Source organism: Typopeltis vanoorti, chromosome 5 (genome assembly GCF_054136105.1).
Source record: "Typopeltis vanoorti isolate ZY-2024b chromosome 5, IOZ_Tvanoo_1.0, whole genome shotgun sequence".
Lineage (NCBI taxonomy): Eukaryota > Metazoa > Arthropoda > Arachnida > Uropygi > Thelyphonidae > Typopeltis > Typopeltis vanoorti.
Window position 1 is genome coordinate 153,842,606 of NC_143553.1, and position 27,150 is coordinate 153,869,755.

At 34.6% G+C, this 27,150-nt stretch overlaps 1 protein-coding gene across 1 annotated transcript in view; it reads left to right on the forward strand.

Moving 5' to 3' along the window:
* Positions 1-27,150, forward strand: part of LOC150106953 (cell adhesion molecule Dscam1-like) — a 330,596-nt gene that overhangs the window by 231,866 nt on the left and 71,580 nt on the right. Inside the window, exons 7-9 of the mRNA XM_090392842.1 lie at positions 8,680-9,087; positions 16,338-16,499; positions 16,603-16,887. Of these exons, the coding sequence (XP_090248968.1) occupies positions 8,680-9,087; positions 16,338-16,499; positions 16,603-16,887 (855 nt within the window). The remainder of the gene's footprint in view (positions 1-8,679; positions 9,088-16,337; positions 16,500-16,602; positions 16,888-27,150) is intronic.

Consider the following 27,150-nt stretch of genomic DNA (forward strand, 5'->3'; position numbering starts at 1 on the left):
TCTCTTAGATGTTCCGTAGCTATTTCTGGGATACCATTTATGAGGAGGTCATTTTTGTGCTGCTGTTGATTTGAGAGTTCGTATTGTTGCTTTAAAGAGTTTAGTTCTTGCCGTAGGTCCGTTGTCTCTTTAATTAAATTATGCTGTCTTTCAGTTAGCTCTTTGACGCAGTTTTTAATTTCTCTAACGGTCTGTAACATACCTTCTACCGAGTTATTATTAAATTTAATAAATTACTCATATTGGTTGAATTTTTTGGTAATCTGTAAAGTTTGTTTTTGAAATAGTTCTCCAACAAATTCGATTAAACAGTCTTTTAGGTTTTGTAATCTATTTTCAAGTAATGCATTTAAAGTTGGCTCACCTGGGTTTCCGTTGTTGTTTTCTTTGTTTTTAATTCCCTCTGTTGTTGATAGCTGTTTACTGCCTGCAGTTGTTTTCTGCATTGGCTGTTTTCCGCCTGCGGTCGAAGGCGACATTCCTTTGTTGTCTCTGCAATGGGGGACACTTCCACTCGTCAAGATTCTTGTTTGATTTTCTCTGCAAGTAGACTCAGACAATCCTGAACATAAAAAATGCATGTTTCTTTGGCAGTTCCTACATGTTACGTGGTTTTCTTCCCCCATTAGGTCTTCTTGGCATTTGTAGCACTTCACATTTCTTGTTTGACGATCTTGCTGTAATTTCTAATATGGCGTCTTCCTTTGTTCTCTTCTCGCCTAGTTGACCAACGTATACTTCGAACTTTGAATACTTATATTTTACTTATTACTTAACAGATAGTTACAGTTTTTACATCTGTATGTTCGTCTTGAAGAACGGAGTTCACTGATGTACTTTAAATTTTAATTCACAAGAAAAGATCTACTTTGCAACTTAAAATATGGGAGCATCGAAATAGCGTGCTTGCGACTGCTTGCTGCTAAAGCGCCCTCTTAATAATAATAATAATAATAATAATAATAATAATAATAATAATAATAGACGTCTCTCAAGAATTTTAATGGTTAAGATTAAGAAATGAAGAAATTATGAAAGAATTAAACCAAGAACCAGTAATAGAAAAAAATTAAAAAATATAAACATAGATGGATGGAACACGTTCAAAGAATGAAAACAGAAAGATTACCAAAAAGAAGCCTTAAAGTACAAGCCATTAGGAAAAAGAAAACCAGGACGTCCTCTTAAACGATTCAACGATGACTTTTAAGGCCGGAACAGGCCATGCTAGGCCTAAATCCTTGATACGCATGATGAAGATTAGTAAACGAAATATTTAGGAAATCTGAACACTCTTCGCATATTTAAAATGTATCTTAGTGTAAGCTGAACAAAAGGGTTGCTTTGGTCCCGAATGCTATGAAAAACATCCAGCGTGTAGCTTGTCAGATGGTAAATTTAACAGAAAAGTGCCGCTGACTTCGTGTTGCATTGGACTTTGGATCCTCCGACAACCTCTAAGGCAAGCCTATTCCTCAGAAGCAACAATTAAAATAGTCAGTACTAGAAAATATTCATCCCCCCCGATCAATATCTAATTATGCTTTATTTTTTATTTTAAATAGTGTATCACTGATACTGATTCTATGTTTTACGCTTAACAGTAGATTTGCATTGCACTTTTGGATCGTAGACTGAATTCGAACCCAGATCTCTCCGAATAAACAGATCATCGAAACAGACTGGGTTACAGAAGCTCGTGATATTCATTAATGTGTAAAAATAATAAAATAAATGTTATTTATTTATTATTATTTTGATATTATTGCAGAAATAGTTCCTCGTATTGCTGCACCTAGAGAGTACAGCATTCGCTTTGTGTCATTTATAACGCCGGTTAGTTTTCAGACTTGCGCACCAAAACACTTGTACGTAGATTCACTTCTCTTGCTAGCGTAGGTCTACTACTGTCCACCAGATGTCGTGGTATATATTTCAAAGTTTGCGTATTGTTGACAATCATTCTTAGTTTCTTTATGCCGTTCATTAGAAGTAGTAGAAAAAGATTATTATTTGTTTTTAAATCTTTACAGTTTTTCAGAAGTTGGATTTCATCTTTTTATATCTGGAATTTGTGTATGAAATTATTCTCTGAAGCTGTTAACCCAACTACTGTGCGATCACAGATGCGAGATCCCTCGACACTTCTACGCATGTCAGAAGAAGGCGATTCCATTCCGATAATAGGGTAATCAGTGTTCGTGGGATGAGTGTTTATTATTATACGTGGGAAAATTAGTTTTTTCTTTTATGAAAATTCTAGTTTTTAAAGTGGTAACTATTGTGCTTGTACAACAGTTGGAAACTTTTACGTATAAAAAACGTGATTCCGCGTGTTGGTAGCGAATTCGTGCATCACCTTATTCCTTTCTCCCCTTCAACATGATTGACTCTTCTTGGCACATTGCCATCCGAGGGTCTCGGATCTGTGATCTGACAGTACACTCCATAAGCTGAGTGCATACACCTCTGAAAATCGTTCCTTACTATATTTTGTTGTCAACGCCATCAATCTGGAACGAATAACAGGTTGATGGAAATTAAAATATAGCCAATTGCAAAAAAAAAAAAAAAAAAAAAAAAAAAGGGGGGTGTACTTTTTGAAATAAAATTTATATACGTCAAGTGAATTTCAGTTACTATCACTCACTAAATTTAATTAAATATGTAAATAGTTAAATACACGCGATGCAAGAGATGCAATACATGACAGCTGACGAAACATAATCCTTCGCTGATAAAGAACGCTGGAAAAAAAAAAAAAAAAAAGACACGAGAATAAATCAGATGTCCGTAACTTTTTAGAACTGCATGCTATGACATTTATTAAAATCTCGACCTCCCTTCTCTGTCTTCAGAACACTCCAAGGAATTTTATTATCCTCATCCAAACTGTATCCCTAATGGAGATCTTTTAATATTTATCTGCTAACCTTTGCGACGTATTTTCATCGTTCCTTTTCACCGTTATCAGTTTTTACTTTTCTCTATAATGAAATAAAAGTTACGCTGCATGCAATTCAATACTTCGAAAACTCCGCAGAGAATATTAAGAAACATAATTCATATTTTAAACAAGAGACCGAGTGGCCTGATTAGATGCATTCGCAATTTCGTTATTATTATTTTTTTTTTCTTTCTCTCCGCACTGTAATCACCGTAAATTTGTCACTGCAATCTTATCTCTCGTTTTCACCGCTACCATTATCTGCAGTAGAGGCCCCGCAACAATCTCATTTTAGTTCGTTGATCAAACATAGAGGAGAAATGGACAGCTCACATTATTACGTAATAGCCATTATTGATCATATGCACCAAGCACGTGATACAAGATGACTAGAGCAACGTTGAAAGGCTGATATAACACTCTTGCAAACAATAATGAACTTGTTGATTTCGCACGCGTACACTTCGGGTTTGGATTAATTGCACTTTCGTGAGGGAGAACTTCAGTGAGCTAATTATTATCTTCAAGAAAAATTGCAGATTGCGAGCAACGTGATGGACGCACTTCTTCAAATAGTGGAGGGGGGTTGGGTAATACCTTCGCCCATGTGAGCAAAACGGCACGCAATAATGAAGAGATACAATCTACATTTTTAAAATGTTTATGTCTCTCTCTGTTGAACGTCTCATCGCTACATTTTAATAAATTACAGGCATTTTCCCACGTAACAGAAACGTTCGAACAGATGTTTAGTATATACACTTGGACACATTATTTATTCACCGGAGAATAATGATGTGCTTATTCATTGATGCAGTCTGGCATGTAATTACGAAAATCCAATAGAGTTATCATTTTAATAAGATATCAAGAATTTATCATTACTTTCAAGTGGTTTTAAGGAGAGCAAATCATTGGTAAATATGACGACTTGTAAAGAATGCATTTTTTTTTTTTATGGCTTATTTATTTCCTGAAATTAAATAAGATTAACTTGATTTTCAAAATCGCTTGAAACTACGATTTTTTAAATTTTTTAAACATGATTTTTTTCATGCACTTTCAATTTTAATTATAATTTTTATTCATTTGAATAAAAGGTGTATATATAACTTTACAATATTTGATTAATTAATTTTTAATTAATATAAAGATTTATATTAAAATTTTTATAAATATTAAGTATAAATAAAGTTTTTATGATAATTACTATATTTTTTCTTTTAATTAAACAATTTTAAGTGAAAAGATGGCACATTGTATTTAAATCGGTCTCTTTTTTTTTAATTATACATTTTTTGACCAATACGAATCATTATTCTAATAATTCATATTCCCATTATTTTGGAGACTACAAAATTAATGAGGAGAATTTTTCTTTTAATTATTTTGCCTGTATGCAGGGTGAAAAACCTGGCTCCGAAAAAAAAAAATATATATATATACAAACAACCCTCTTATCCCCTTATGAGACCGTCTAATTTGACAAACCACATTGGATCGAAAAAAATATCAATAATTTTAACACATTAAAAGAAGAATCCTTTAAAATTAAGTCAGACATTTGATTTTAAAATAATGAGATGTATTCCTTTGACTTTAACATGAAAGAAATTTTATCTAATAAAAAGGTGTCTAGACATTTCTTAAAACGTTTATTTATTTCCTTGATATTCAGTACAATAAATATTTTAATTAAAAAAATAAATTTATAATCAGAGATATTTATTAAAAGTTCATAATACAAATATTTGAATGAAAAAAAAATTATAATCAGAGCTTGAAATTTGCATTCATTCTAATTCATTAGAATTTGAATTCATTAGAATCTAATGGTTATGGAATTTAAATTACCATAAATATACATAAATAACGAAATAGACATTAATTCGAATTTTATACACCAGAAAGAGCATAAAGCTAAAACATACTCGAATGTTTGAAATTTAAGAATGATGTTACATTTGATATTGAATTTAATAATGTTACTGAAATAATATTAGACTGGAAATAATACGACGATATGGAGTCAATAAGTAATAGATAAAATGACAATTTTTAACTATAAAAATTGAAAATGAATAAAATATCAAAATTAAATAATGATGGAGTTAAAAAGACAAGAATTAAACTACTATGGATAATGAATTTAAAGGGATAAAAATTATGAATTTGAAAAGATAAGAAAAAACAAAATGAAATAATATATGACAAGTCGGAATCTTACATTATTTTCAGAATCTTTCATTAAGTATAAATTTTTTTCAAAGGAAAAAGGCAATCAAGTGGAAAGATTCTAGTTAGATTTTTTGAAAATCAAATTTCTTGACTTTATTTGAAAACTATTCCAATGCAATTTAATGAATCTTTTTTTTTTTTATTAATTATTATATGCATCTAAATGATATTCATAGTCTTCAACGAATATTTGCTGGAGGTTAAGCTTCCTTTTAATGTACTAAAAAATAAAAAAAATTCGATGGAAGATCACATTAGAATGTAAAGAGAAACAAACGTAGTTCATTGACTCCACTCTAATCTGGTAAATACAAAAATCAATGTTTATTTTTTTTTCGGTTTAAGATAATAAAAAAAAAATTGCCGACAGGGAATTATAATTAGTTAAAAATTAAAATCTCATTAATGGTGCTGTTTCTCGCTGGAAGGAAATGCAGTGGAATTTCTGGTATTTCTTGTACAGTTCTTTATATTTCTTTGCTACATCTTATAATGATTCGAAACAGAAACGTTTCTTTCTTTAAATGTCAATAAAGCAATAAAACCTAAAGGAGTAGAATTCAATGGTGAAAAAAGTAACGAAGCAAGCATTTTTAAGAAGTGATTTTCTTAGAAACACGTAATTTATCTTAAATTGCCGTTTGCAATCTTCTTATTTCATTAAGAGAACGAATGAATAATTCCTCATGTAGTTTTTAGAATTTCAAAATAAAGTATTAATAGCGTACAAAATGTCTCAAAAAACTCTGGTAACAAACACGTTTACGTAAAGAACTTTATTCAGATTTAAAAGAAAGTCTATTGGACGCATAATCACTAAAGGTGTTGATGTATTTGTATAGGCGTGGCACACAGGGCTTCCGTAGCACATTCTCATGATAAAAAAACACATGACCATTTTAGATGGAAGAAGATTAGGTTCGACTCTTGGCACTGAAATAAGAGGATGCGTTTTCTAACCAAAGAAGGAGTGAGTGAAAGTTTTTTTTTTTTCCTCTCCGGTATTCATCCACAAATAGAAAAAAAGTGTCCCTAGAACATAAGTTAAAATCTGACAAGAAGATAATGAGTAGTTTTTAAAAGCATTTCCGTATAAAAGAAATCGGAGTCAAAAGTTTTAATCAGGAAGTTATAGCATGCTGCACATCTCCATTGGAGAGAGATGCAAATCACTGGGTATAGGATCAGGATCAAAAGCCAATTGAAGAGTATTTTTAACATTCAAGATAAACATAAATAGTGCATTGCACTGATCCATGACATGTAAAGCTTTTGTAATAATGAAACCTCTCTTCACAATTTTAAATTTCACTTCAAATGATCAATTTTCACGTGCGATGTGCTACACCTTATTTTTTGAAATATTCGTCATATATATATAATAATATACATATTCAGAATGCATACTGTAACGAATAAGAATTTTTACTACTACAAATATTCTATTTAATCAGTGTATTTTCTGGATAATGGCAATGTTATACGATAGTTTTTAGTCTATTTTTACCTCAAGGTCTCATTACACATTCACAAATTATGATGCGACAGTTGGTAATAAAATACTGGACTCAGCAAAATAACGAAACTATTTATGAGTGCTTTCAAATAGTCTTATTTCGTAGGCTATTTACACCAAAATTACGCAAAGTAGTTTCCGTATTGATTTCACTTTACGAAGCGTTCATACACTATGAAAGTTTTCGATTCTAGCATTTTTCATCTGTTATTTGAAAGGAAGGATTACATGAAATAGAGTATTTTCACATTTTCATGTAATGAAAACTATTAAATTCAACTATTTAATTTTCTCTAAAGTATACTATGAAAACGTGTACTAGAAAAATTCAATTTTTATTTAAAGAAACAAAGTTATTTAAATTTATTTCATATATTTTTGAAAAGAATATCTAAAATTTTATTTCTTCTTTAGTAAAATATTAATTATAACTTTATAATTATATCTTAACATCGCCTTGAGTGATACACAAAATGCCATTTCACAGTGGACATACATATAAATACTCCTCATCTTGCCATTCTGAAAAATATTATGGCTAGTAAGTGAACTATTTTCTTACGTTGTGTATTATTAAACGTGGTCAGTAAGTGATCCATGTGCTGAGTTATCATTACCGTGACCAGACGGGTACGCTCACACGCCGCATATTTGCGTTGGGTTGTATATCATTGATGTAGTTTATAGCCTATTATTTTTACACTACCATAATGTAGACTTCGCAATAAAAAAACTGTTATGAGTTCGAGTTCGCTCGCTGATTAGAGGAAAGTTGCTAGTATAAAGCAACGTCTTTCAAGGCCTTCATTTTCAGATGTTGTGTGTGTGTGTGCGTGTGTGTGTGTGTTAGCGCCTTTTGGCCTATTTCAATGACGTGCCACGAACTGCTTCGGAGAGCATCTGTCTTAGATGTGCTCTGAATTAACTTATAAACTTTAATTAAATCTCATTCTTCTCCTCTCCTCTCCTTCTTTTGTTAGATAAATTTATTAGATGACGACTAATGAACTAATTCATAAAATGTGATGATGCAATCACGTCACATACACATTTCTCAGAATACCTCCGATTCTCTAGATATCCAATAAAAACTTAGCTGAATAAAATTGTGAGCGTTAATCCATTATTGGTCTGACTACAGCATAATATAGTAGTATTAAATTTTTTTTCTTTTTTTTCTAAAAGGGAAGCTTATTTTAATTAATCCTACAACAGTCTGCTAGGATTTGTTAGTTTTGCTATCACTGTAATGCTTGAACTTAAATCCCCTGTACACCAAAATGCCCAAATCCTTCTATTCATTAACTTTCTTTTAAAGCCCCTCCATTCAACTTATATCCATCTACGATTCCCTTCTGACCAAATCTCATATATTTGCATTTATTCGTACTAAAGTTTAATCCTAATTCCTTTTCAACTTTCTTGCAATCTTTTAAGATTATCGTGTAAAGGAACTTAGGCCTTACGAACAATTAACCACCCTGTTCAGTTTAGCATAACACACACACACACACACACACACACACACACAGAGGCACTTTACTCTTCATAGTTTAATCCAAATAATGATTATTTCGTTATAATCCAAATATGATTCAAAGTGGACTGAACCTATATTTAGATTTACGTGTTAATTACACATATTATTTCAAAGGTTTAATGACTTATCCCAAAATTAAAGAAGTGAATCTTTTATTACTACCACGTTCCGCGTTAATTAATGTCTTAATTCTCAAAGTTAAAGCAGTCAAACTAGGCGGAAGAGAAAAATGTAGAAATGAATAAGAATACGAAATGTTTCAACTAGTATCCGGTATCATTGTATTGTGATGGACCATTACTCTTTGAAATACATTCTATCTGGATCAATTCCCAGATCCATGAACTATTGTAAATCAGCCTGCCAATCATACTTCTATTTAAGTTATGAAATTCATAATGGTATTTATTAATTTTTTCTCTCCCTCTTTCTATTTAGATGACGCCCCTTCACTTTTGGAGACATTTCCTGACCAAATGCTTCAACCTGGACCGGTTTTAGTTCTAAAATGTGTAGCTACTGGGAGTCCCTTACCTCAGGTGACATGGACTTTGGACGAATACCCAATTCCCGAAGGTCCAAGAGTAAGAATGGGTGATTATGTGAAAAATGATGCAACTGTTATCAGTTATGTCAATATTTCCAGTGTTCTTCCGGAAGATGGTGGACATTATCGATGCATGGCCACAAATGACGTTGGCAAAGCAACCCACACTAGTAAAGTTACAGTGTTTGGACCACCTTTTATTCGCCCAATGAAAAATGTTTCGGCAGTTGCAGGAGAACCAATGAAATTGCATTGTCCGGTCGGGGGTCATCCCATTGATTCCATTCTCTGGGAAAGGGGTGAGTATTGAAATAAATGAGTTAAAAAAAATATGTGATAAAGTAGCTGAATAGTACCATTTGGGATAATAATCTCATTAGTAAATTAATGAGACTTTTGTTAGTCTTTCTGTCTATCATACGTCAGTTCAGTCGTATGTTAATAGTGATCGTATGATAAAATCGTCTATTACTTTTTCTTAAGAAAAGGAAATGAAAACTGCAATAAAAAAAACACATTCGCAAAATCAGCATTGGCTTTCAATTCCGCTAGCTTAAAAATAAACATTAAAATATCCGAAGATTTATAAAAATGGCCTTCCATTTGAAAAGCGCATCTATCGTAAATTGCAGTCGGCATTGCCATAGGAAATAACGGGGAAACTTTATTAGCAGGAAGCTGAAGCCATAGCGATATTCGCCTCATTTCCCTTTCAAAACGACTTGACATATACCTCAGATCTGCAACTGACAGGAAACACTAGCACCCAAAGCCACCCTTTCCCCTTCCCAAACCCTACCCTATACCGTATCGGAAAAATAAGATAGATTGAAATTTATTTAGTTCTTCACCGCAAACCGGAATGAATTAAGTCTCAGAGAAGAATGCGGTAGAGAAATGTAAATAAAATATGGAAAAAAACAGCATGGTGTAGATTTCTTGGTGCGGTTTCGTAGCAAAGAGCCTGCAATAGCGAATTCTTTTTTTTTCTTATAATTTCTTTCCAAAAACGAAAAAAATAAATAAATAAAGCGAAATTACTTTTCGATTTTGTTTTGCGTTTGAATTTTCATTTATGATTTTTCTCCTATTATTTTTCTCATCACGAAACAAAAGACTCGTTTGTTTTGTCTTTCTGTTTGTATTTTTTTTTTTTTTTTAAGTTTTGAGTAAGATTTAAACTCTACTTTTTCCCCCCTACAGTTCTGACTTTCCAAAAAAAGCATGATGGATAGCAACAAATGATGTAGATTTCTTCATACGGTTGCTTAGCAACGAAATAGAGTAAAATTAGCCACACATAAACGATATCTTAATGTAATGTCCATGGTTGCATTTTTAAATTTGTAAGGCTTGATAGAACAAATGAAAATAGTTTATCGCAAATAAAAGTATTTCACATCGTTACTATAAACTCGATACAGAATTTATATAAAATATACTACTTATTTTTGGATAGGACAACGAGTATCTATTTCACGTAAACTAGAAATATTTTGCTCAACAAATAAGCTTTCAAAGAGGGTATGGATGAAAGGATCTGTACATTCAAACACAATTGTTTTTATGCAGGCATGACCAACCTTTTATAGAAAACAAGAATGAAATTGTTCAATAAATCAACGTCACTTCCATTTTCTATAGATAGTAATTTTCTGTCATATTTGAATAAAAATAGCGAAGGAAGAAGCAAAGTCAGTTTAGATATGCTTCAGACATATCATGAAGATTAATATTTGATTAAGTAGCTAAGACTAACAAAACAGTTGCTTATCATTTCTCTCTATACTACAACAATAAATAAATAAAGTAAGCTCTCTCTACCATCTACAGCTATGCAGAGAACAATAATAAATATTTATATTTATTTATTTGGCCTCTCTCCTCATAATAAAAAAAATAATAATAAATCCCTCTGGATAAAAACACTACCGCTTTCGATATTCATACTTTACTACGAGTATTGACAATTGACAATTGACATTTATGTCTTTAAGGGTGAAGCAAGATGCTTTTCATATTCCCCGCTATCTGTCGTGGTTACAGTGAGGGTAAAATTTACGAGCAGTTTGCTCGCCCTGAATGGGCATGGAGATTATGCATCGTTATAGGAGGCTAATATAGTTTTTGGTCTTCTATATTTGAATATGTCCGTTGGCTCATATGCTGCAGCTTGTTGAATCAAATCATTGGGGTGTGTGGACGTCTTTAGAAAAAACTTGGAAGCTAAGGATTGTAGATAAGAGAGAATATATGGAATATTTGTGTCTCTATGGAGCTGGCTGTTTCTAACATACCACGGGGCGTTCAGAATCATTCTCAAGCACTTGTTCTGCACACGCTGAATCTTGATAATGTTAGCGTTAGAGGTGTGGCTCCAGGCTGGAGAGGCATAGGTGATTATGGGACGAATCGTCATCTGGTAAAGTTGCAATTTGATTCTGTTGCTGAGCTTGCTATTTCTATTAATTAGCGGGTAAATCTGAGCTATGGCTTTAGATGCTTTTGCACATGCAGACTTGATATGTTGGTTGAAAGATGGCTTTTTGTCGAGAATTACACCCAGGTAATTTGTTTCTGTCTGCCAGGGAATTTTAGTATTGAATAGTAACACATCTCCTGCAGGAGACATTGGCCTTTTTGAGAAAAGAACCGCTGAGCTTTTCAGGGGGTTGACTTCCAATCTCCACCTAGAGAACCAACCCTCCAGCTTTAGAATGTTTTCTTGAAGCTTTCTAGTAACGAAGTGGGGTCTGAGGGATCTGGTTAGTATTGCCGTATCGTCCGCATACAGCGCTAAAATGGAAGTCATCGGATTGTGAGGGATGTCTGACATGTATACAGAAAACAGCAATGGAGCCAGTAGAGATCCCTGTGGCACTCCAGCAAAGATATGGCGCTGGGACGATATAGAACCGTTAATTTTAACTTGCATTGATCTATTCTGAAGATATGAACGGATTAGATGAACCATTTTTAGTGAGATGCCGGCTGAGATAAGTTTGTGCAGGAGTCCAAAATGCCAGATTTTATCAAATGCTTTAGATAGGTCTAGGAAAACAGCTCCTGTGTACTGGCGCCAGTTGTAGCTGGTGATGATATATTCCACAATTCTATGGATTTGCTGGGTAGTACTATGGTGTTGCCGAAAACCAAACTGTTCTTTAGGGAGGATGTTTAGGTCATTTATTGAGGTTTGGAGTCGTGAGAGGATGACCTTCTCTGCAATCTTACCCAGGTTGGAGATGAGACTGATTGGATTTACTACGAGTAATGTAATATATAATATATATATATATACTGCTCGTTCACTCCAAAAGGGTGTAAGTATGTGATACATTAGTACAGCAGATAAAATAAGATTTATTGTTTTTCCTATTTTTATTATTTATGTATATTATTTATTCTTCAATATTTTATATAAATTAAAAATTCTGCTCTAGAGACCAAACATGGAATTTTCTCAAGCCCTTTCAGAGACCAATTGCGAAGAGATGGTCTCACACCGGGTGTTTAGGTAGGAGATGGATTTCATCTGCTACCTAAAGGCAATCATAAAACATGCTCGCTAGAGGGTGATAGTAATCCGAATAATCAAGCAAGTTACTGTAGAAACAACGAACTCTGTGAATTCAGAAAACCTAATTTTTCTTCCCATGTTTTAGATGTTTTCCCCAGATCATGGCAGGTTTAATATAAATAATATACTCCTACGACAGTACACAACGATTAACTTAACACAATTATTAACAGACTTTTTTTCTCTCTCGTTATCTATCTGTAATCTAAATTACAAAGTTTTACGAGTGATCGAAATGCTTCGAAAATTTGCAGGAATACATTATGCTTCATGAAGAAGCGATATCTGAGAAAACAAAAAGAAGAGGATTTCCAAAATTCACCACCAGGGAGCGTGTATAGTATATCGAATATGGATGTAGTGATTTTTATGCGTGTGTGTGTGTGTGTGTGTAAGAAGGAGAAAAGCGACACAAGCATACATAACATATTTTTATTCACTTCAATTATGCATTCACGTTCAATGTACCATGTTCAATGCGCTGCCCTTCAACAGTATGCCACAAACTGCGTGCAGAACGCAGCTGGTTTTCGCACATGCTGCATTGTGCTGTCTTTCAACACTGGCAAATTATCAGGATAATAATTATATTCTGATAAACCCTTTCTTTGAGAAATCTCTAGAATCAGAAGTTGCAGGGGGTGTCAGATCAGATGAGCGAGGTGACCATGCAGTGGGAACGTACGGCTGATCACTCTGGCTTCCATGAAATGTTCTCGAAGAACCTCCTGTACAGATCGACTGATGTGTGTGTGGGGGGGGGGGGGGCAATTCTGCATGAAAATGATCGAATCCATGAACAGGCGTTGCTGTAGCTGTGGCACAACAAAATTGTTCAAATTGTGAACATCAAGACACGCAGATGTGCCTTACACAACAAAAGTTGTGTAAGGCACATCTGCGTGTCTTGATACAGCTCGTGCACTGCAGGAACCAATGCTGTTATTCATGACCTGCTCCACAACCGCAAAAGCAACTTTATTCACTTGTTGTGAACTGATTGGTTTGCGACCTCTGCCACCTAATTCCGAACCATACCCGTTTCTTCAAAACGCCTAATCATTCGTTGATGAGCATATGGAGATAGTGGATCTCTTCGACATTTGTTCAGGTGACGAAATTCGCGGAGTGCAACAACAGCATCGCAGTTGTTTAGATAGTAGAGCTTCGCGAGCAAAGCAAGTTGGGGTGAGGTTAGTGTCATCACTGTCTATGGTATTAACAACCAGAATGAAGGTGGAAATACGGAGTCCATCTTTTTAAACCCGCTTGGCACCTGCGGAGTTGGGTGATATGCAAATTCCATGCATTTGGTGTTTTCAGTGCTACCTGAAATTAGTTCCAAAAATTCACCTGGTGGTGAATTTTGAAACTACATTTTTTCTCAGATATTGCTTCCGCATGACGCACAATGTATTCCTGCAAATTTTTGCAGCATTTGAATAACTAGATGGCACTCCACAAGGATACTTTAATTCTGATCACTCTCTCTCTTTCCCTACAATACGTACATTCAAAAAGTGTGTCCATTCATCTTTCATAACTCTATTTCACTTGCTTCGCCAGTTCATACAAAGTTCAAATTAAACAGCGCATGGTGGATTAATTCGAATTCCTGTTATCATTAAAATCACAATATTTCATCTCAAGCTTTCTGTTTCTAATATACCGATGTGGATATTTTTGCTGAGAATAGTTTATTTACTTGAAATGTAAGTAATTCAAATTCCAGACTGCTGACATGAAACCGTGTAATGAGAAACAGTCTATGTCGAAATGTTTCAGGAAAGAAGACTCGTTTCCAATTTCGTTTGGAATCTTAAATTCTAAAACTATTAGTTTCGACTGCAGAGAGAGAGAGAGAGAGAGAGAGAGAGAGAGTAGAGAGGAAAAAACCTTCTTATAATTATGTGTTACTTATGGTTCAATAATACTGGCGTGTATTTTGCTTCCTAAAAATGCAATCATAACGTTAAAAGTTTTTTTTTTTTGGCTAGATGGGTGAAGCAAAAATGCTTTTCATATTCCCTGTTATCTGTAGAAGAAAATGTATGGATGGAGTAGTATAGAGTTTTAAATTCTGATCATGTCAGGGGGGGGGGTAATAGCAATAGCCGAGCCTCAGTTAAAACTTTATTGGCTGCAGCATTGCCATCCTTTACACTCCCTGGGTGCCCATTTTAGTCGCCTCGTATGACATGCATGGGCTGCAGTGGAGCTATTCTTATTCTGGCCACCACACGGGAGTGGATCCCTTCCTACGTTGAAACACAATGAAAGCATCAAATATAAGCAGAGTATCAATCATTTATTTCATAAAGTATCCTCTTGCTATACATCTTTCATGTAATGCATATTCTGAAAAAAAAAGAATAATATGATATTATTGTAGAGGATATTATAGATGCACCTATATTTTTTTTTCTGTATATTTTATAATACAGAAAAAAATTGTAAAATTTCGAAATTTACTCGAAAGTGTATAGCAATTTAACCTTCGGTATCCACAGAGTCGCCTTTTGGATTCTGCTACTTAAAAGGCCATCCTTGCGGTTAGCCTAGTGGATGTGCGCTTCGCAACCATATGCCTGGGGAAGCAGTGTCCTAGGTTCGATTCCTGTCGATGACGTGAGGAGCTTAAGGAACTTTCTCAGCCGTAGCCAAGTTAGCCAGTCTCGGGCATGTACAGCAGGCTCCCCCACCAGTTTATCTGGGGTTTTTCATCCCGCAAGTAGGCAAATTGGCCCCTTGAACACATGGGATAGGATGTAGTACGGCAAGGAAGGCAACAGGAAACCACCTTGCTCATGCTCATTTCCCTAGATGGTGGCGTATGTAGTTGTCCCTAAACAGCCGAAAGGTTATAACCACCACCACCACCACAAAACAGCAACTTAAAAGGCTATTAAACCCAAAAAAGTCTGATGCCAAAGCTTATATTCTCAAAATTCACTGGTAAATGTTGAAACTTTTAAGCTTTTTCTGTATTTGGCTATAAAACATGGTTGGATCCATAATCTTCTCCAGTTTGCTACCTTATGATAAATTGAGTCCTTTCAGCTGTACATTTTAGCATTTGATTATGATCGATGATAATATGTGAATGATAACCGAACTTATCTTGGTGATCATAATTGCCTTTGACAATATCTAATAGAACTCTGTCGCTAAATCCATAGTGTGTGTCAAGTATTGTTTGTCTTATTCTTCTAACATGGAAATGAACTGCTGAGAACAACTATAGAACGTTAAGCTCAGAACTAATCTATTCGAATAATCTCTTTTTAACTTTCTTCATAACTTGAACTGATTGCGAAATAACGCTTGGGGGACTTAGTGCATGCACGTCCACGCAACTTGTCATAAAAACGTCCCTAAAATACTAACAAAAATTCCTACACGACTCTCCTTATACTAGCACCATTGGCATAGTCCAGTTTACCTACACTACCAGTAGGTAAGTGGCATTTCTTACAATACTTCTTATTTCTTCAGGTCCCAAATGTGGCGTCTTAATTCAATATTTGTGGAAAAAGAACCCAGAAATACACATGCTATGATCAAGTAAGAAGTGGATAGCCAAAAACAGCCACGTCCACGACTAGCTTGAAATAACATTTAATCTGGGCTTTCATTATCGCCACAGCACAAAGAAATAATGAACAAAGCCCACGAATTTAATATCACATGAAAGATTGATCACTAGATTGTCAGCTGGAGCTTCCCCACACTAGGGAGTAACTCCAAAAGGCGATTGTAACCGGAACAATGCTCCAAGGTTATCAAGCATGTGATCCTGCTGTAGATATCAGGGCACACAACCCTATAGTTGCATGTGGCTTCTGTATGTAGACAACAATAACTTTTGCGTTTAGCTTTCTATGTTATTGATAATTTATTGATATTAATTTATTATATTAACATATGAATGTTTGATTTAGCTCAATTTTGTCCTTACTTCTTTGCCAGAGGGGCTTCGTCTTCCATATAACCATCGACAAAAGGTTTTCCCGAATGGTTCTCTGGTGGTGCAAGATGTGGAACGTGCTACTGATGAAGGAAAATATGTGTGCATAGCTCGTAATAAGGAGGGCCAATCAGTTCAAAACAATGTCTATATTTCTGTCATCGGTAAGGTAATTTTAATCCTTAAAACTACTAGTGAGCTTTTCATATAAATAATCGTAGAAAGAATGCACTAAAATATAATTTTTATATGTTTATTTTTTCACAGTTCGTCCGATGATTGAACCTTTCGCATTCCCTAAGTCTCTACATCAGGGTCAAAGATTCAATTTGCTTTGTACCGTCAGTAAAGGTGATCCACCTGTAGAAATTGCGTGGTTCAAAGATGAGCAACCATTTCGAGATGGCTACGGAGTTCATAAACAAGAGGTTACCGCATTTTCTTCAACGCTTGTGTTTGAATCTGTACGATCGGAGCATAGAGGAAATTACACCTGTACAGCAACTAATCCTGGAGGCGTCGTCAAGCATACTGCAACAATGGTAATTCATGGTATGGCTTAGTCTGAAAGCTAGATTCAAGGTTCGAGAGTATGCGCATGCGTCAAGAGTGCTCTTGTAGTTGGCTAGATTGCTTGATATTTGAAATTTTTTTAAAATACTCTTTTGTAGTGGTTTTAAGATTTGGTTATGAATATGATAACCAGCAGAATGAGGGCTTTCGTTTGAGGGATTTTATGGTGAAAAAGACAAAAATGCGAATTTAAAATATTCACCGAAATAAAATAAATATATAAATTATTATTTGGAAAAAGTAAATGATGACTTATTTGGTAAAATGTATAAATCATGAGATAAATTATAAAATATGGTAATAAATCTTAAAAATAAAAAGTTGATCTAAAATATTTTTTTTAAATATTTAAAAATTTTTATCTAAAATTTTTTTCTAAAAGGTTTATTTTTAAAATAAACCTTTTAGAAAAATGTACTAAACAAAAGTCTTTGCGTATTTACTAACTAATTTACTAAGTATTTACTAACATGTAAAACTCTCATATTAATTATAAATACATCACATAAACGAAAATAAATATATGATGATATGAAAGACATTTTGCCAAAATGTATAACAATAATAAAATTAATTTTGAAACTTCAGTAGTCAAAATGCAGTCAGCTTTTAATTTAATAAAATAGTCCTTACAAGGACTGGCTTAAAGGGGCGAAGCAAGAATGCTTTTCATCTTCCCCGTTATCTGTAGAGGACAGTGTAGGGATAAGGTGTTATTCAGCTATTAAAGCTCTGATCATGGCAATAGCCGAGCCTCAGTTAGAACCTTATTGGCTATAGCATTACCATCCATTACCCTCTAAGGGTATTAACCTCTCTATATATAGCTGTATATATTAATTAATTTCCATTTAATTTAATAAAATAGTTCTTAAAAGAACTGGTCGATGGACTGAGTCCTTGACTCTTTATCCCGTCATCTGAATGAAGCAAATCTGTGTGGATGGAGTGTTATTGAGCTAAAAAGCTCTAGTCATGGCTGGGTAACGGCAATAGCCGAGCCTCAGTTAAAACTTCATTGGCTACAGCATTGTCATTTGTTACCCTGATTAGTAAGTAAAGGGTAAAATCTCAAAAAATCGGACGATCTCTAGGCCACTCCATAGTGGGCGAAAGACCGTCCATGTCTCAGCGTTGGTTCCACTCATTGACGGCCGCCCCGTCCAAGCACCCCGACGGGCTCCCCGTTTAAGCAGAACCGCTCAGCGTTGGTTCCACTCAGTGTCGGCCGCCCCATCCTAGCACCCCGATGGGCTCCCCGACTCCTGAGCAGAACCGCTCAAATTCCGAGGAAAATAATTCACCGACAAGAACCCCTCAGCGGGCCCTGCCGGAGAACACCTTCCCCGGAGACTCAAGGTGCTCCCTTAAGGCAAAAACCCTAAGGGAGCGAACTCAAAAACTCACACCCAGGATAACAGCAACAGCCGAACCTCAGTTTACTTCCTCGGTTCAGCATTGCTAATTGTTACCCTGGAAGTCCTAAAAAGGACTTTTGGCTTGTGTCAAACCAATGTCCTTTAATAAAATAGGCCACCATTAGTATTTTATTAATATTTATTATATTAAGTTATTTTTACTGTATTAATTTATTTTTAACATATTAGTTATATTTTCCTAATGTTATAATATTTTTGGCAATATTTACTCTATTATTTTAATATATTAGTTATTTTTATAATAATTTTAATAATTTTCATTATTTTAATTATAATTAAAGTCATCTTAGATGAACAGCCAAATTTCACAACATTTTCGACGTGTCTACCAACTAAATTGGTATACAAAATTATAAAATAAATATTTTTTCATTTGTCGAATATATATATATATATATATATATTTATTTATTTATTGATACACTTTGTCATGTTTGACTTTTTGTAGAAAATCTTTTGTATCATTTAAAAATATTTTATTGCTTTGTTTGTACGTTTATGATAAAGTTTAGTGTCAATGTGATCAATCGTTTTTGTAAGCATTGAATTCAGAAAATTAACAGATTTATTTTTTTTCCTGTTCTATCTCAATTTCTAACAGTGGCTATAATTGCTGAAGATTACTGATATATTAAATATATATTAAATATATATTAAATATATCAGTAATCTTCAGTAATTTAATATATCAGATAATTACTGATATATGAAATATACAGTTAATAGTATATTTAATACGTTTAAAAATAAAATAAAAATTAATTAAAAAAATTAAACAAAAAATTAAAAAATAAAAATAAAAAATCCAAATGAAAACAAACATCTGTGCCTAGCCACGGATAACAAACTACTCTAAGCCGACATGTCCCGGACACACTCTTAAACATCCGGGAACCATTCTCCCTTTTTACAAATTGTGACAAATTTGGTGTTGCACTAAACTATACATGTACTATACATGTTTTGTACTAAACATGTGAACTATACATGTTTTTGTGATATTTATGATTGATGAAAAAACGACAATCATATTGCAGTTACACTTTGGCATGTCTCACATATTTGTGCGTTTTTAAATAATAGAAATTTTAATTTTTTTGTGTCTTATTTTTGATTACGTTCCTATATTTTCATGATATGTTTAAAATCGTTTTATTATCACAGATATTCCATTTTTATCTTCAGAAAATACAATTTTATAACTTCTTTAGATTTGAAATCGGTCATCTATTGTTTTGTGAAATTTATTTCATCATCATCATCATCATCATCATCAACAACAACCATGGGCCCAATGCCCGTAGGTGTCTGCTGCCATCTTGATATGATTCTTCGATTGCATTCTGTTTTGTGCAAGATGACTCATTTTGTGTATAGAGTTTCGGCACCATTTGACGATGTCATCGCCCCATTGCCTGTTTGGTCTTCCTCTTTTGTTCTTTCCTTCAATCATTTCAAACAGCAACGTTTTTAATTTTCTCTCATCATTCATTCTATATATGGCCAAATAGACGTAGTTTCCTTTAGATTATTTTCTGGATCAGGTTTTCTTTTGGTTGTATTCGTCTGTAGATTTCCTTATTTTTCACTTTCTGGATCCAGCTTATTCTCAAGATCTTTCTATAGTACTTCCTCTCAAATGCCAATATCCTCCTTTCAAATTCTCTCAGGAGTACCCAGGCCTCGCATCCATAGAGCATGCTGCTGAAGATCCAGGTTTCTACAATGGGCAGTTTAGTTTGAATCTTTATAACTTAGCTCTTCCATATTTTGTCTATGGCTTTTAAAATAGTTGTTGCTCTGCATATTCTAATTTTTATCTCTTTTTTGGGGTCCAAGTCATGCGTCATCCAATATGTGTGAAGTGGTCCACATTTTCCAGTTGAAATCTGTCTATCGTAACTCTGTTCAGTAACTCCTGTTGTCCGAATATCATTGTTTTAGTTTTTTCAAAGTTAACATTTAGCCCATATCTTTTTCCTTCTGTGTATAGTGTTTGCAATGTCTGTTCCAGCCTTGCTGCGTCTTCTTCAATCAGGATGATGTCATCTGCAAAGCAAGGGTAGTTTATTCTCATGCCATTTTTTGAAATGCCTCCACCTTCTTCTTTAATCTTATCTAGTGTTCTTCCCAGATGTGTGATGAAGATGACTGGTGATATTGGGTCCCCTTGTCTTGAGCCTTGACTAGTGGTAAACCAATCTCCAGTCTCGTCTGCTATTCTGATTTTTGCTTGTGCTTGGCTGTTTATATCTTTCAGCAGGCGGATCAATTTATTGTCCATATCATAGGATTTCAAGACAGCCCATGCTATATTTTGGTCAATATTATCAAATGCTTTTTGGAAGTCCACGAAACAGCAATATATCTCTTTGTTCTTTCTTCGAGCTTTTTCAGCTATTAGTCTTAGTGCGAGTATTTGTTGCAGTGCACTTCGATCTTGTCGAATTCCGGCTTGCTCATCTGGAAGATGTGCTTCCATATGCCCCTTCAGGCGCTCTGTTAGTATTTTCATCAGCACTTTGCCAAGATGACGCATTAATGCAATAGTTCTGTAATTGGAGCATTCTAAAGCACTGCCTTTCTTATGAAGAACAACCAAGACCGATTTTTTCCACTCTTCGGGAGCATACCCCGATTCTTCCCCATATTTCAGCATCTCGCCTATTATTATTGATTTCATAAATAAGTAAAAAAAATCCAAAAAAAAAATTTTTTTTTAATTTATTTCTCTTCTTATTATCTAAGTCGTGGATAGCAAGAAGAGGAAGTTGGCTCGAACCAGTGTTATTATCATGACGATAATATTGACCCAAATTCCAATGCGAGGCAATGAATACAAGGACTTTGTTAAATATAATGATTTTTCATTTTTAGATTTGAAATCGACCTCATAAAAGCCAGCAGATTGCAAAGAGCAGTCGCCAAGGACCTCAACTTATGCGAAAATAATACGTCATTCTTTCTGTTATTCCAGAATCTGCTACTAGTCAAGAAAACCAAAAAAAAAGCAAACACAGAACAAAATTACCGATTTTTATAGATCAGAGATATAAAAGTATTCTTGGTCGTCACACAAAACTCCAAATACATAAACATCAAAAGTTCAGAAGACCTATACAGCGGAAGCAAAGAACTTTCAATCATCAGAAAGAAGATAAAAAACATGCAACCCAAATGAACATGGATCATCAAGCAGACTTCATAATGTCAGGACACGGCAGCTGTCATATTCTTGACATGCTCACTGCATGGAAGCAGCCCAGTAACTGAAAAGCAGTTGTCTATTGTGCACATAAACATAGAAGCGTCAGAAAACACTGGCTTTTGTTACACGCTTATCTGAAGGATTACTATTGATCTTATTGATATCTATTGAAGTAACCGCTGCTAATGACGAAACAACTAGCTACCCAATTTCAGACTTCCAACTACATAAACAAAATAGGATAGTGGAATACTAATACAGAGCGTAACATTCAATTGCAGAATGCTTATTCGCATTTATGGGCTTTGTATAAAAAGTAAAATTCTAAAACTGTTTCTGATAATTCTGTTACAAAAGTTAGGAACTTAAATGATACCAATAATACGGAAATTACATATTTCTCGTATTACATGTATGATTGCTTGAATCAAGAACATTGAACGCATAAGTTAAAACATATTTTAAATATGTTATTTTTACTCAGTCATGTCACAAAACTGAAGAACTTAACTTCTCAGAAAACAAGTCACTGTTATCAAGGAGTTGGCCAGTAAGACGTGTTGCAAAATGAAATAGCGAAGAAGTGTGCAAGATGTCGTAAAAATCGCAAGTGTTGCAGTATCGCAGCATTTGTAATACTGCAAGTTTTTGTCTGCTTATTTCTTCAAAAAACTAAAATATATAAATAAGTTATTTATACAGGGTGTCCCACAATTCACGCAAGAAGTAATTTTGATAGAAAACACAGGTTTTTAATTAAAATTTGTAATTTCTTATCGATTTATAACGTATACAGTATAGGGTTATGCATGGAATAGCATATCGGGTAAATGGCCTCCACGGATTTGCTGGCACATACGCGCTCTTTTGTCGAAATTTTCCATCACCGTTTTGCATAAATGTGGCTGAATTTCGTTGATACAGCACTCAATTTTCTCCTTCAAGGCTTGGGTGATCGTGAGCTTGTTGGCATAAACCTTAGACTTCAAAAAACCCCAAAGAAAAAAAGTCCAACAGTGTTAAGTCACATGATCTGGGCGGTCAATTCTGATCACCAAAACGGGAAATTACACGACCAGGAAATGACTCATGCAGTAATTGAACTGTTTCTCAGGCTGTATGGCATGTGGCACCGTCTTGTTGAAACCACATCGTCCACATCCATAACTTGCAATTTAGGCACAAAAAACTGGATTATTATGTGGCGATAGCTAGCACCATTAACTGTTATTGCCTTACCAGTCTCATTTTCGAAGAAGAATGGACCGATGATACCTCCAGCCCAAAATCCGCACCAAACAGTGACACGTTGTGGATGCATTTGTTTCTCAACAATCACTCGTGGATTTTCTGAACCCCAAATGCGACAATTATGTCGATTAACGAAGCCATCAACATGAAAATGAGCCTCATCGCTGAAGATGATTTTGTTCGAAAAATAAGCATCCACTTGTTGTTGTTCCATAATCCATTCAACGAACTCTCTTCGCTGTGTGTGGTCAGTAGGCTTCAGTTCTTGAGTCAATTGAACTTTGTAAGCATTATTCACGAAAGATTTGCATCTCACGAAAGATGCAAATCTTTCATGAGAATACGCTGTAGAGAGCTTCTCGAAATGCCCAATTCAAGACCACGGTGCCGAATTGATGTTCCTGGACTCTCAGCAACACTCTCACGAACTGCTTCGATGTTTTCTGTTGAACGACTTGTTGAAGGCCGGCCAGAGTGTATAAGATCACTAATTGATCCAGTTTCCTTGATTTTTTTAATTAATCTTTTCACAGTTGATGAAGTTAAACCACTATTCCGACCATAATTTGTACGAAAATTGCGAACTGTAGCTGCCAAACCTTCATTATTTTTAAAATATTGCTCAACAATGAAAATGCGTTGTTCTTTCGTGTAGCGCTCCATTTTTAATAACCCTGAACTGTCAGCTGTCACGCTGTCTTTTCTTTCTCGTTGGCAACACTTTACCGCACAAATGGCGCTAAATTTAAATCTTGCGCGAATTTTGGGACACCCTATATATGCTGTAAAGTGATAAAACATTAAATAAACACATCATGATTATGTGAAATCATATGGAAGCCAATCCTACTACCAATCCACACGCTCTTTGGTGGCATGTCAACTCTTCGCCAATGATCGTGTTGGATCTACTTCGCCTATGATGTCCGTTCCGATGTCGCATAACGAATAGTATAATAGTAACGGTGATATAAGCATAATCATCACAAATACAAATCGCAATAAAGCTGCACAGTACTTGGAACACTGACAAAAGCGTTCTGTACTAGGAAGAAATAGTCGGAAACCTATCGTATGCACATCTTCTTGTATAGACGTATGGACACCACCAATACCTGCACAGCAACAGAAGCAATCACAAAATAGATGCCCATAGATCATTACACCACGTGGCTAAAGTTGCATAGGAGAACAGAATTCTTGAAACGAAACGTTCCGAATCTGAAAAAAAAAAAAGTTATATTTTACGTTTAGATCTGCACCGTACCATACAGGCTTCTGAAACCTGACTAGACGAAAAAGGGTGGTTAATTCTTATATTTCCTGTCTGTATATTCCGTGTGTTCTTTGGTTGGGTTTGTCTTTGAGGGATGAAAATCTCGAGTGATAAAACAAACAAACAAAAAAAAGGACTTTCACAAAGCGTGTCCTTCGGCTAGCAAACTAACCATTGTCGTTTTCAACCATTACAAATGCCGACCTGTTCGCTGTTGCTCATCATTTAATCCAAACAGATGTCCAAGAATCGACAGTATCAGAGCCAAAGAAATCAAATAACAGGTAGCTTGCCTGGGTCCAATCATACTAAAACCAATAAATAAAATCTCGAAACTGCACATGTGTCTGACACATTAAACATCGCATTGATGATATCAGACTGTATTTTTCCCATTGCAGAGTGAAGGCCTCTTCCAGTGCGAGAGAGTTGGATCAACTTCTCTCTCGGCGATCCACTCCATCCTTTTGGCTGGAAACTGGATATGCAAACCACTCGTTTTTTTTTTTTTTCGTTGTATAAAAACAACGGATAAAAACGAAATTAGCAACTTCTTTTCCGTTGTCTTTAGCTATACTACAAATGCCAACTAAATTATAGAACATTCCCAATCGACAGTACGACTTTCAGAAAAATAAATGAACATGTTTCCTTGAAGATGTTACACACTTAATCAATGCTGATATAAACAAAATTGATATAATCTTTTTATCGATCCCTCTGACATTCATACCTAAACTTGTATGAGAAAAGCTAAGGTGTGCTCATGGTTTAGAAATTACCTTCCAATTTCTAAACCATGAGCACACCAATAAATCTGTTTATCTGTTAAGGCTTGAAATAATATATTTGTCCTCCTACATACAGAACAGCTACCATAATCATTATTAGGCTTGAAATAATATATATAATATAATATAATTATATTATATTATATTACATAAAATAATTATATCATACAATTAGATCTGAAGTTGCAAATTTCGTTTTTTCCGTTGTTTTTATATAACGAAAAAAATACGAGCGGTTAGCATATCCTTATCCTAATAAGGACTGGCTTAATGGGGCGAAGCAAGAATGCTTTTCATATTCCCCGTTATCTGTAGAGGACAGTGTAGGGATAAGGTGTTATTCAGTTATTAAAGCACTGATCATGGCAGGAGGGTAACAGCAATGCACGAGCCTCAGTTAGGACTTCATTGGCTACAGCAGTGCCATCCATTACCCTCCAAGGGTATTAATCACGGCATCAATCAGCCTCTTCTTCCATAATAATAATATGGCCTTATCCTTATAAGGACTGGCTTAAAGGGGCGAAGCAAGAATGCTTTTTATCTTCCCCGTTATCTGTAGAGGACAGTGTAGGGATAAGGTGTTATTGAGCTATTACCCTCATGGCAGGAGGGTAACAGCAATAGCCGAGCCTCAGTTAGAACTTCATTGGCTACAGCACTGCCATCCATTACTCTCCAAGGATATTTTAATCACCGCATCTCACGGTCGATTCCCATATCCTTAGTCCTTATAAGGACTGGCTTAAAGGGGCGAAACAAGATTGCTTTTCATCTTCCCCGTTATCTGTAGAGGACAGTGTAGGGATAAGGTGTTATTGAGCTATTAAAGCTCTGATCATGGCAGGAGGGTAACAATAGCGAGCCTCAGTTAGAACTTCATTGGCTACAGCATTGCCATCCATTACCCTCCAAGGGTTCTGTGTAGACTCCAAACTAAATAATTTAGTACTAATGAAGTTTAAAATAATAATTTTGATTTAGAAGAGAGAATATTATAGATCCATCTATATTTCATAGCTTAATATAGAAAAAAATTAAATGTTTCCAAATTTTTCCAGAGTGGTTTTGAGAATATAACCTTCCTCGTCTGAGTGACCTAGATTAGCACAGAAAATCGTTCAACTTTAGATTTTGGTATTTAATTATGCACCTGCCGAGAGTTCATTATAATGAATTTAACTTTATTGCGTAATATTGCGATGTCATTGAAGACACAGTTTTTGCTATCTTAGGGCAGGGAAACATAATTTAAGCAGCAATAAAAGCAAACATATGGGCTCTTGAGCAGAGTTCCGTGTGTTCCTATTAGTCCAAATAAAAGCAATTTGATGAGGTTGTTATTATTATTATTATTAATTCTGCAAAAGACGTATTCTACATATCCTGCCGATGTAATCCAGTTCATTATACGAACTCAGACTATTCGGATCATTAACGATAATCGTCGCATTTCTAAGTCTCTCTCTCTGTGTGTGTGTGTGTGTGTGTGTGTGTGTGTGTGTGTGTGTGTGTGTGTGTGTGTGTGTGTGTGTGTGTGTGTGTGTGTGTGTGTGTGTGTGTGTGTGTGTGTGTGTGTGTGTGTGTGTGTGTGTGTGTGTGTTCTGATCTATTGCCAACATACAATAGAACCAGTAAATAGATGACGATATCATCATCAGATAAGTTTAACATAATATGAGTGCTGATATCTCATGCCTCACCCAGAATATCATAAAAACGAAAAAGGTTTCGCTTACTCTAAATTACTATGTTGTTAATATAATATTGTAAATACATATTATATAAACAACACTTTAACGCAAAACTTGTAAATGTATGACACTACATTTTTTTCTAAATTTATGTAGATAACCTATATACACATCAATTTATTTGTAAGCAACATCTTGTAATTAGTGTATGTGAATAATAAAATGTATTTATTTATTTGATAAAATTACCTTTCCAAGGCAACTAAGACTATTACAACATTGTCTTTGTATTATATTACAACATGGTACCTTCTCCGGCTAATTTGTTTTGCGGTTGTAAAAATCTCTGTTTTCCTGAGAAATCTTTCTGTACCCTCCATATGAGATTGATTTCAGTTGATATTTTTATAAATGGAAAAATGAAAGACAGGAAGTATATGAAGTTATTATTTATTTAAAGCAATTTGTTATGGATCACTGTTTTTATGACTACACAAAACTAATTGGATTTGGTTCCATGAATTAAGTTTCTGATTTAACGTGTTAACATATTTAATGAATTACATTTTACTTCACATGCGAA